At 39.2% G+C, this 13,113-nt stretch overlaps 1 protein-coding gene and 1 pseudogene across 3 annotated transcripts in view; one reads left to right on the top strand and one right to left on the bottom strand.

The window, feature by feature from the left end:
- Positions 1 to 13,113, bottom strand: part of prdm11 (PR domain containing 11) — a 175,969-nt gene that overhangs the window by 82,107 nt on the left and 80,749 nt on the right. For all 3 annotated transcript variants that reach the window (XM_087996777.1, XM_043706243.2, XM_043706242.2), the window contains exon 7: positions 5,875 to 6,663. In XM_087996777.1, the coding sequence (XP_087852903.1) occupies positions 5,875 to 6,663 (789 nt within the window). The remainder of the gene's footprint in view (positions 1 to 5,874; positions 6,664 to 13,113) is intronic.
- LOC148147002 (uncharacterized) lies at positions 11,463 to 12,883 on the top strand (annotated as a pseudogene).

The following is a 13,113-nucleotide window of genomic DNA, read 5'->3' as shown; positions in this document are numbered from 1 at the left end:
CATTTTAACTGCTGTTCATACTTGCTTTGTGCTTTGGGGGTGATGGAGGTGGGGGTTTACTGCAGATAAGCTAACACCAAATTGGACAGAAGAAGTGAGATTCAGCCAGCAACAAATAGCTGACTGATCTATTGTTGCTGATAAAAGCCTTCTGCCTGACAACAATTATTTAACTGGTTCTCAGGTAGCTAAACAACTATTGAGAGAGTGAATAATATCACCAGAAACATTCAGACTTTCAAATCAGCAAGTCTTGACAAGTAAAAGGATCATCGTAGCGAACCCCAGATCAGGCTTGTTGAACAACCTTCCCAGGTTTTCCCCTCTACCCACAATTTGTTTTTAGTCCGTCTGTACATGTGTGTAACAGGGATTTATAAGGGCTTAGAGTTTCAACTAGTAGAGTTGTGTGTCAACTCAACTAGTTGCACATTGTCCCCATGTTTGCACGGGTTTCCTCCCAAAGTCCAAGGTGGGTTAGCCATGCTAAATTGCCCATAGTGTCTGGGGATGGACAGCCTAGGTGGATTAGCCATGGGAAATGCAGGGTTATTCTGGTGGGGGAGGGGGGTTCTGTTCTCAGATTCAGTGTGGTCTCGATGGGTTAAATGGCCTGCTTCCACACTGTAGTGATCCTGTAGCTAGAATATGTTTATTTAAAGATATAATCATTCTTGTTAAGTACAATACTACGGTGCTTAAGTAGGGAGATTTTGCTAAAACAATACAAAGCACTAGTCAAACCATGCCTGTGAATAGTTTTAGATCACTTATCTAAGTAAAGATTTGCTGGCATTGCAGGCAGTCCAGACAAAGTTAACTGGGTTGATAACGCGAATGGAGGGACTTGCTTATGAATAGATTATGAATAGATTGGGGAAACCTGTATTTGTTGGAATATAGAAGGATGAGAGGTGACCTTATTGAAACAAACAAGATTCTTCATGGAGTTGATACGGTAGATGTGAAATAGTTGTTTGCGCCTCGTGGGTCAGTCTAAAACCTGAGGGCATAATCTCAGCATAAGAGCCTAGCACATTTAAAACAGAGATGAGGAGGAATTTCTTCTTTCAGAGGATTGTGAAGCTGCTGGGTTGCAAGTATATTCAAGACTGAGATAGACGGATTTTTGATCCGTAACAGAATCATGGGTTATGTGGAAAAATTCAGGAAAGTAAAATTGAGTATTATCAGATTAGCCATAATCTCATGGAATTTGCCTTCTTCAGCACTTTTTTCTGCTTCCTTTCCTTACTTTTGATCAGGTCATAAGCTTGCAAAGTCTGAACATCTATCTTTTAGCAAATGTCAGCTATAGACTTCTCGACCCTTAAAGAATAATACAGCATTCAAATAAGACAACTAGAAAAGTTAATTGATGATTTCACAGAATCCCTACACTGTGGAAGGAGGTCATTCAGCCCATCGAGTCCACACCAATCCCTTGAAGAGTATCCTACCTCCCTACCCTATCCCTATAACCTTGCATTTCCCACCAAGACTGCACATCCCTGGACACTACAGGGCAATTTAGCATGGCTAATCCACGTAACCGACACATTTTTGGACTGTGGAAGGAACCTGGAGTACCAACAGGAAACCCATACAGACAATGTGGAGTTTTCACATTCTCCCCAAGTCGCCCAGGGTTGGATCCCTGGTGCTGTGAGGCAGTAGTGCTAACCACTGAGCCGTACGGCTCTAAACTTGGCAATATACCAAATTGAATTTAAATATCTGACTATAATAGTGTATGTTGTCACACAAAATTAGGGTAAACTATTGGTCGGGATTAAATTTAAGGTTGTTTTCCATGAGAAAAGAAAACATTGTTTCAGCAACTCACATGAAGGTAAGGTGAAGTTGCCATAGTCTTACCAGACCATAGGGCTTCTGTCTTTAGGAAAGGGACTGGTGGTGGTTAAACCTGAGGGTCACCACACCTCAGGTGAGGGGAGACACTGAATGATAAATCTTTCAAGGTAATCTCAGCCAGTGTGTGAATTGAACCCACTCTGTTGAACATCACTCTACATCACAAACCACCCCTCCAGACAACAGAGCCAAAGAGACCGCCCAACTCATAAATCCCTGAAAAATGGAATGTTCAAATGTAACAGATTAAATAATTACCAACATCAGAAAAATCACTTATTAGATAGCCCTACAGAGAAAAGCTCAATGATCTGAACAGGATATTGTTTTTTAATAATTATTTCTGCAGGCAAACTGAGTTTCAGAATTATGCTTCCTTCTTTGCTCTTCTGTATTGAGATTCATGAACACAGAGGTAACAGAGGGGAGAACAACGCAGTCAATAAAAGCAGTCTTTTAAAAATGGACGTTTTAATATAAGTAGCTGAGACACATATACAAGAACCTGAAGTCTAAAGTTCTGTCAGTCATTAGCATCTCAGACAATTAACCATCATGGTAAAATAAATATCACCCGCTACAGACAAAGAGAGCCATTAATCATGACTCTGAACAGATTAGACCTGAAATATTCATTAAGCGCAACAGCCTCACCTACTGACAAAAAGCAATCTTGCACCACAAACTATTTGGTCAGTTTTAAAATTGTTCATTTCAATGATGGACGAATAAATCATCCAGTCAGAAACAAAACTTCATTTGTCTAATTGAATTTTCTTAACTAAAGAAGTCTCTTTGTTGCCAGTAAACATGAGAATCAAGGCTTGGACTTGCACTAGTGCACCAAAGATATGGACAGCCAGAATGCACACAGCATTCCGACCCTTCTCAGTTCTACTTTGTATATTTGTACTAATCATCAAGACTTGTACCTGTGGTAGCTCCATTCCCAGCCTGTGCTCTGGTTTTCCAAGGGGGCTCACAATTTCACCACAAATTTGATTGTACAACAGAGTGACCAAGTGAGCAACTTAATTTTTTGAATGGTCTTTACGGATTAGGCTTTTTACCATGTGAAGTATGTTTGAATGAAAGCTCTACTTAGCGGTTAGAAGCTTTTTCCCCTAAATGTTCATTTCAAAGAAATCTTCAAGTTTGTTCATAGTGGATACTGGTTACAGGGGAGAGTAATGGAGAGGGCATGAGAGTATGAAGGGGCATGGAAAGGACATGAGAGGCAGGATGAGACATTAGGAGGCACAGAGGAAGCATATAAGTGGTTCTGGGTCGAAGGTTTGATGGCCTGACTTATTATTAGAAACGCTTGGTTAAATGGAGGCAGGCATTTCAGCATGCCTGCCTTGAAATGTTATCATAGAATCCCTACAATGTGGAAACAGACCATTCAGCCTATCAAATCCACACTGACCCTCCAAAGAGCATCTTATCCAGTTCCACCCCACTATCCAACCCCTGTAATCCTGCATTTCCCATGGTTAATCCACCTAGCTAGCACATCCTTGGACACTATGGGCAATTTAGCATGGCCAATCTACCTAACTCAGGACAGCCTGTAGAGGTGGTGGTCTGATTCCATCCCACCTCCACTACCTTGGAATAAAAATCTGGCAGGCCAGGACCATTTTTAAAGAAATGGTCTGCTGGATCAGCAGATTATCTAACTCAACATTCCTATCCATCTTCACTCTCAAAGAACCAATAAAACATTCCTCCCAATATTCTCCTTATATAAATCTTATTATTTCTGAGATGACAAGCAAATTCAACGGTTGTTTTCCAGTTGAAAATACACACGTGCTATAGATAGAATATAGCTCTAAAGAAGTATTGACAGATTGCTCACAAATAACAGTTGCATTTACCAAAATAAATGCTGCACTGACTGAAATCCAATCCAAATCAGTTCATTTCAAACAAGATCAAAGTAAAATATATGATCAGATTGCACAGCAATATTTTGCTTCTCACCACTGACATATTAACACATATCAGTTATTCAAAATTTGGATAGTCTGCTCAGAATATTAATTTAAGCTCCTCAATGAACTTGAAGATTTCAAAATCTGCCAAACAAGTGAGAAACGAAATAAATTGAAAGCACATTTCATAGTACCCACAGCTGAGATCAGCTGCAGTTTTCAGAAGAGTTTTTAAGTCCAGCATGCATCAAATATAACTAGCCTTTTCCTCCCTCTTTTCAAAAACTTGGCATAATTAACACAAAGGCTATTACTTGGATTATTATTCTGCATTAGAAATATACAAAAATAATCAAGGGAGTCACAGTACATGAAATGCATAATACTTATTTTGAAAGCTGCAACATGAATATTGTAAATTTAACACCTGTGTAGGTTTTAGATCTGACCACCTCTATATCGAGCTCTGGATTTCTGAAGGTTGCATCATTCAAAATACGGTTACCAACTCACAAGCAAAAATAAACAAACCAGCAAACGTGAATTTTTGTTCTTTTAAGATACAGCAAAGTACATTTGTGTTGACTTACTCATAACTCAATTCTAGTGACTGTATCTAGATAGAGAACAAGGGAGTTATTGAGATGTCTCAGCGATAAGGAGGGAACGAATTATCTTGTTTGGGAATGCAAGAATAGACTGAAATATGGCTGAACCTTAAAGAGAAATGTTGCTCAGCAGGTTTGTCAAGAGATCCCGTACAAGGAATAAAAAGTTAAAAATTAACCTTCCTTCAAATATAAAGCAGAAAAAATTACATGTTTTGAATTTAAAATTTTGTTTCATTCCTCCTTATTTGTAGTCTTTAATACAAGTGATATCCCATCCCTGTCAAGTTACTTTGATGAGCAACTGGTGTTTTTCTCAGGGGCATCTTATGCAGCAGATGGTAAGACCACATGCTCCAGAGGCGTGCAATTACATCTCTGAAAAGGTTGATTAGAAAAATAGGTATAAAGGGACAAAGTTAACTGAACATGGGTTAAACTATTTACTTGCTTGAGAAGAGAAACTACTTGTCAGTATGAGTGTAATCAAGCTGTGCTGCTTCCATCAACTACAGCTCAACTTCTTTCTCACCTCCTGTCCCTTCTTTTCCAAACTTTTGCTGTCACTCATTTTCCTCATTCAATCCTAACTCTAATCCTAATCCTTAAATTTGAAAAGGTTGTCCAAATTATTTCTCCAGCTACTAATAATTGGTAACTAAATATAACTTGAAAGAATACAAAATGAAGATGCAAAAAAAATACAAAAGTATCATTGTTTCGAACTCTAGTTGCAGAAAGGATCTGGATTCTGATTGATAAACTGGCATAAATGTTTGATTTTATTAAATGAGTGAACTTGGGAGTTGTACAGTTCAGAATATACAACTGTTCAATAATACACATGCATATCAAATTTAGCTGCAGGTTTTGTTTCTAGCGAGCACACAAACCATATCATACATAACAATAGTCATAAAGACAACTTGCTTCTGCTCACAGAATTGTTTTTTTTTAAAAGAAAAAGGTGTTTTCTGTCCTGACCTGGGGAAGTTCACCTACCATTCACAAACGCCAAAATTAAAAAATATTATCTACACAAGATGATCTATGAAAGAAGCACTGATTTAAAATACAACCTATGCAGGCCAACAAACAGGATACTGTCTCTTTGATTCTCATTTATATTTGAATCTCTTTACTGTCCTTCTTCATTCTTCCTCCACATCTCTTGCACATGGCAACACATCTAAACAGTCTTCCTCCCTCTTTTCAAAAACTTTGCATAATTAACACAAAGGCTATTACTTGGATCAACAAGCTAGGCACTAGCCCACAAACAGAAGGAGCATAACTTTCCGACTGGAAAGAACTGTGAAAACAATATATAGGCTGACAAACTGGTTGGAGTGCCAGCCACAGCTTTAAAAATTAAACTTATTACCAGCAAACTGTAAAAGCAAGCACATGAACCTCCAATCTTCTGGGAGACTTCATATGTGGTGACTTACCTGGTAAATTAGACTTCAACCGATCTAGCTCCTCCTGAAGCTTTCGAATTTTCTCTTGAAGTATTACACAGTTTGGACAGTATGATGATGGCTGGGCTTTTGGAAAATCTTCCTCAGTCACACCCCCATGTTGTCCACCTGAATTCTCTGGTGGTAAAGCACAGCTACCTTCTTCAATATTTTGAAGGAAACCAGAGTTTATGTGTTTTTCACTAGCTTTTTCTTGGGTATTGGAGTCTACTTCACTTCTGGTGTTGGATAGAGATAAAGCACTTTGATGTGAGGAAGTTCCTGGTCTGTTGAATGTATCACTCTCCTGATGCTTGTGCCTTTGTCGAGCAGGAAAATGGCTGTCAACAGGTGATGAATATTTGTCTTGAGCTGTGGTCAACTTATTGACTTCAAGTTCCTGTACACTCTGGCCTCCAAAGAGAGGCTTTTGAGGTACAGGAGATGAGGTAGTTATATGAAGGTTGCTAGTTTGCGTCACAGAATATACATACTCGACTGGGCCACGACCAGAAACAGGATAAGCAAATTTTTCTCTTGAGGGATCACCAGACAAGTCATGGCTACTTTTAAACATCTGCTCCAGCTTCTTTTTTTTAGGGCTGGGGGTGCAGTCTCCGTCTTTGTTGCTTCGTTTTGCACTTTTGTTCAAATTAGTACATTCAAGTCTTTCGATATCTTCTTTATTTAGAATCCCTGGTTTTCTGGATGTCCCTGGATTTCGAGTGAATTTGTCAGTGGAATGTCTTCCTAGGTTAGTCTTCTTGCACTTTGTTTCCGCTGAAATGGTACATGATGTAAATTACTGGCAAGGTACAGGGTTTGAATGTCATTTGTTTGAGCTCACAGCAACGATTTATCAGAAGAATTGATCATGTTCATAGTAATGTTTATTTAATAATCACCAAGACAAAGTAGTTTTGGACTCCGATTGGGTGATGTACTATCACAGAGTTTAACATGAATTAAGTCAACACAGTTTGGAATTAACAATCTGTTTTTATGAAACACTCTTCAAGATTTTAGTACCCTCATCTGAAGCAGGTAATAGGAATTACAGTCTGTCAATAAATAGCTTTACTTAGGTATCTGTGGCTAACATAAATGATCAATCATATGATTGATAAGACAAGTTCAACAAAAAGGGCATGAGCTAGCTTTAAATTTCTCGGAAACAAAATTTCTTGTTTAAGATATTTCTGTGCAATTTACAGTAACAAAGTGCAAGGTATGACTAGTTTTGAATTTTGCTAGTACATCATTAATTATTCTCTTTTGTAATCCATGATTGAATCTACTTCCACTACACTTTCAGGTACTGCAATCCAGATCATTATCACTCATTGCATGAAAAAAAAATTCCTTAAGTCTCTATTACTTCTTTTGCCAATTACTTTACGAGCATTCTTCCATTTTTACTTGTTCAGAAATTATTACTCCCTCAAGACGAAGATTTGCTTGTAGATAAATGTTACAATCTGTACAATCCACCAGATATGGAAATTGATGCTAACTGTAATAATGACACAGGTAAATGGAAAATTTCCTTGTGCTTTTTCTCATTGTGCCAAGCAGTTCTGAATGTTCAAAGTTTATGTTGTATGCAGTACCATAAAAATCCAGAAATACATAAATCATCCTTTTTTGCAGGTTTTATTTAAGCTGTACAAACCTAAAGGTGCAAGCTATATTTCATTTATCATTATGTGACACTGATTAAGTTTTAAATGTTTATATAAATCATACACCAATTAGTTCTTAGGCAAATAGACATTTTCCTGGAATTTGTAGATTGTCGATAAATGTCACTTCTGCTCACCAGGTCTTTGATTTTTACAGTACAAGGGCATGTAATAATACTCTCCAACAGTAACCTGTAATAAAGGACTTAATGCACTTGTCATCTCCTGGCAAACTGTAGTTTCAAGACACGGATTCTAAAATGTAGTCCAGTGTAATAATATTTTAAAAATAACTTCCCTTTACATTCTTTTGGTAAAATTGACCAATTCATTCTATATGCACTTTTAAAAACAAAGTTTGCATGCAGATGAACATGACAAATACTGATACCTTTTCTTCTGCTAAGAACTGAGAAACATGCATGCACAAGTCTGAAATGCGGCAGACTTAATAATGCCTTTACAACTCTCTGCGATTTACAGTAGTATGCAGTCTAGTGTGTTTTGATTATCGAAGATATCTTTATATTCTAGGGCATGTCAATATTAAAGAGGAGGTAGTGTTGGATGCCTTCTAAAATATTAAGGTATTGTAGATATGTGCCCAGGGCTGATGGGATCTCTCTCAAGGTACTGAGGGAGACAAAGGAGGAGATTGTTGGGACCGTGACCTTGGGCGGCACGGTGGCTCAGTGGTTAGCGCTGCTGCCTCACAGTACCAGGGTCCCAGATTCAATTCCAGCCTTGGGTGACTGCCTGCATGGAGTCTGCACATTCTCTCAGTGTCTGCGTGGGTTTTCTCCGGGTGCTCCGGTTTCCTCCCACAATTCAAAGATATGCAGGTTAGGCGAATTGGCCATGCTAAATTGCCCACAGTGCTAGGTGCATTAGTGAGACGGAAGGTGTGTCTGGTTGGGTTAGTCTTCAGAGGGTCGATGCGGACTGGTTGGGCCGAAGGGTCTGTTTCCATACTGTGGGGAGTCTAATCTAATCTAATCTGACAGAGATCTCTGTAACCACGAGCAAGATCCTAGAAGATTGGAGAATAGTCAATGCTGTTCCTTTGTTTAAGGGTGAGAACAGGGATAATCCAGGAAATTATAGGCCGGTGAACCTTACATCATCGGCAGGGAAATTGTTGGAGAAGGTTCTTAGGGACAGGATTTATTTGCATTTAGAAAGAATAGACTTATTAGGTAAAGCCATCACAGCTTTATGCAGGGGAGGCCTGGATCGAGTTTCATGAGGAAGTAACAAAAATGATTGATGAGGGTAGGTCAGCATATGTTGTCTATATGGATTTTACAAGTATTTGACAAGGTCCCTCATGGTATGTTACTCCAGAAGATGAAAGCCTAAAAAGAGATGTGCAAGACTAGTTTTATTTTATGCAGACGGAGGTAGGTGCTTCAAACAGGTTGTAAGGGGTAGTGATAGGAACAGATATGACAGACACATGAAGAGGCAGGGAATAGAGCAATACGGACCATGTGCAGGCAGACGGGATGAGTTTAGAATGGCATCAGTTTAGAATGGCATCATGGTCAATGCAGACATGATGGGCCAAAGGGCCTGTTCCTGTGATGCTCAATGTTATTCCCTACAGACCAGAGATTTCTTTTTCCTACAACTATTCACTTCCCTTTGAAAGCCACTACACTCTCAGGTCGTGAACTCCAGATCATAATCACTCACTGCATGAAAAAAAGTTTATCTTAGGAATTTTTTGCTTCTTGGCCATTAATTTAGATCTGGGCCCTCTGCTTTTTGATCCCTCCACCAATGAGAATTTTTTTTATTTACTGTGTGTAATCTACTTATGAAATTGAATTCTACTATCAAATCTTTCAATCTTCTGTTCTCCAGGAAAAGCAATCCCAATTTCTCAACTCTATCATCCTAACCAAACTTCCTCATTCCTGAAACAGCTTCTATAAATATTTTCTTCACCCTCTGTAATGTCTTCACATTCTTCCCAAAGCGCTGTGCCTGGAAATGAATGTGATACTCAGCTGAAGCAGAGCCAGTGTATACAGGTTTACCAAAGCCTCTTTGCTTTCATATTGTATGGCCCTTTTATCATCCTTGGATCCTGTATACTTTATTAGTTATGCTCTCAATCTGCGTTTCAATGACTTGTGCACCTATAATTTTGCAGTTCCCTCTACTCCTGCACCAATTTTAGAATTGTACCCTTTATTTTATATTGTTTCCTCACATTTATGCTACGTTAATAAATCACTTCTCTCCGTCAAGTCTCATCTGTCACTTGCCAATCTACCAAACCATCCTATTGAAGTTTACCATTATCCTCTTCATGTATGCAATAATTCCAAATTGTGTGTCACCTGCAACTTTTGAAAATGGTGCTTTCCATACCAAAGTCTTCACTATTATGCTGTCCAGGAATAAGCATTCATGGAATGTTCAGAAGTTGATACTGATCAGGCAGAGTTCAATTGTGCTATATTAAGACTGAATACACATCTACAACGTGGGAAGTGGGTGGTTTGAAATATTTCCTGGATTCTCAAAAATAGGACCAAACTAAAGTAAAGGAATCTGAGAAGTCGACATAGTTCAGGTTTAGGAATGACAGCACGCTGAAATCACTAAGAAGAATGTAAAATAACGGTGGTAAACTACTTTATCAGCACAGAATCAGTGCCAAGTAAAATATTATTACTGTTGAGCAGGCCATTAGTGAAAAAAGCTCCAATGAAACTGGACATGTAATATGGCAAGCCAGTTGCTTTTTGGAAGTCAGTGGATTTACAGTTTACACAATCTGATCATTATTATGTTTCATTCAGAACAAAAAAATTTCTCCAGTTAAAAATTTTAAGGTGGTACTATTGGCATTAGGAGCTAGGATATTAAAAGGGGGGGAAAACGGCTAATCATCCTAAAACTGCAGGATTAAGGAACAACATGTACACCAAATTTCTAGATGAGATCAATGATAAATGTGATTTATATAAAAAACAGACAGCCTCAATCAGGGCTCATAGTGAGTCACCCATTGCCACATCCTTGATAAAGTTTCTTGCTAATGAACATGGAGTGAAGAAAAAGATTTTTGTATTTCAAAGACATGGCCTCTCGATTAGTCAGTCTTCAATAACAAATGGTGAAGAGAAAATAGTAATAGTAGACTAAACTAGGAGGCGCTGGCTAAATTCCTAACTGAAATTGGGGGAACATTTGCTAATAACAAACTTAAGGATATTTGTGTATATATTAATATTATAGCAATGAACAGGACAGCAGAAAGCGTCTTTAGTAATGGAGGGTCTGAAAGAAATCACATGATAACAGATTAAATGTTTCATAAAATCTTATTAGATCAACCAAGCTGTAACTTAACATCTACCCTGCATAACAGTAAATTGCATATTGAATTTTGTTTTTTTTTGCTGTAAACAAAAAACTCTGGATGCAGGTTTGCTCGCTGAGTTGGAAGGTTCGTTTCCAGAAGTTTTGTCACCCTACGAGGTAACATCTTCAGTGGGCCTCCAGGTGAAGCACTGCTGCTGATTCCGGCTTTCTATTTATATGGTTGGGTTGGTGATGTCATCTCCTGTGGTGATGTCATTTCCTGTTCTTTTTCTCAGGGGGTGGTAGGTGGGGTCAAACTCAATGTGTTTGTTGAAAGAGCTCAGGTTGGAATGCCATGCTTCTAGGAATTCTCGTGTGTGTCTCTGTTTGGCTTGTCCTAGGATGGATGTGTTGTCCCAGTTGAATAGGTGTCCTTCCTTATCTGTATGTAAGGATATAGTGAGAGAGGGCCATGTTGTTTTGTGGCTAGTTGGTGTTCATGCATCCTGGTGGCTAATTTTCTACCTGTTTGTCCAATGTATTGTTTGTTGCAGTCCTTGCATGGTATTTTGTAAATGATACCGACACTTACCAAGTGGCGAAAGACCCGACCCCACAATTAGAGAATCGAATCACAGCCCTACTCAAAACAGATCAGAAATCTGGGGAAATAAATAAGACCGACTTCCAAAAAATGAAACCAGATGGATCCAACACACCATGCTTCTACAGATTACCCAAAATTCACAAACCAGGAGCCCTCTCAGACCCATAGTCTCGCTACCTGGAACACCAACTTACAGATTGGCCAAGCAGCTACACCAAAGACTAAAACACTTCGTAGAAGTCTCACGCCCCTTCATCCACTCCACCCAAGAGTTCCTGAAGACCAAAGACGCTAAGATAGAAGTGGATGAAATAATGGTCTCCTTTAATATAACAGCCCTGTTTACATCAATCAACATTAACCTGGCCAAGGAAATACTGACTACCCTATTAGGAGACTCAAAGACACATACACCAAACACCACTAACTTCATCAGCAAGGACAGTATCGTCAAGTTAGTGGACCTATGCCTTACCACACACTTCACCTTCAACAACAAAACCTATAGACAAACCAACGGAACACCCATGAGATCTCCGATATCAGGGTTCTTAGCAGAGGCAGTAATGCAGAGACTCGAACAAACAGCTCTGCCAACCATCCAACCCAAACTTTGGGTCCGCTACATGGATGACACCTTTGTCATCACTAAACAAAATAAATTAGAGGAAACCATCAATAATACCCTTACTGGCATAAAATTCACCAAAGAGGAGAAAAACAACAAACTGCCATTCCTAGATGTCACAGTAGAGCGAACAGCCAATGGGGAACATCAAACCAGCATCTACAGGGAAACAACACGTACGGACCAAATATTGAACTACAGAAGCAATCATCCCAACATCCACAAAATAAGCTGCATCAGGACATTATTTCAATGAGTCAACACACACTGCAGCACAGAGGAACTACACAGAGCAGAGGAAAATCACCTGTACCGTGTATTCAAAAAGAATGGGTACCCAATGAATACAGTCCGCTAATTTCTCAGCAACAAACCCAAACAAGCAGACAAAATGCATCCAGAAACCCTAACCACTCTCCCCTACAAAGACATCTCGGAAATGTCTGCTAGACTACTCAGACCTCTTGGCATCATGGTGGCCTACAAACCCACCAACACACTAAAACAGCAGCTAATGAACTTGAAATACCCTATGCAGACAACAAGTAAAACTAATATCATTTACAAAATACCATGCAAGGACTGCACCAAACACTACGTTGGACAACAGGCAAAAAACTAGCCACCAGGATACATGAACACCAACTAGCCACAAAACGACATGACCCTCGCTCACGATATGCTTACATACAGATAAGGAAGAACACCACTTCGACTGGGGACAACACATCTATCCTAGGACAAGCCAAACAGAGACATGCATGAGAATTCCTGGCCCCATGGCATTCCAACCAGAACTCTATCAACAAGCACATAGAGTTAGACCCCATCTACCACCCTCTGAGAAAAAGAACAGGAAATGATATCACCAACCCGAAGAAATCTAAATATATAAATAGAAAGCAGATATCAGCAGCCGTGCTTCACCTGGAGGCCCACTGAAGATGTTACCTAGTAGGGTGACAAAACATCTAGAAACGAACCTTCCAGCTCAG

This window comes from Chiloscyllium plagiosum, unplaced genomic scaffold (genome assembly GCF_037043375.1).
Source record: "Chiloscyllium plagiosum isolate Xiang-an unplaced genomic scaffold, Cpla_swu_hap1 HiC_scaffold_18, whole genome shotgun sequence".
Lineage (NCBI taxonomy): Eukaryota > Metazoa > Chordata > Chondrichthyes > Orectolobiformes > Hemiscylliidae > Chiloscyllium > Chiloscyllium plagiosum.
This window is presented reverse-complemented; position numbering and strand designations above follow the sequence as displayed.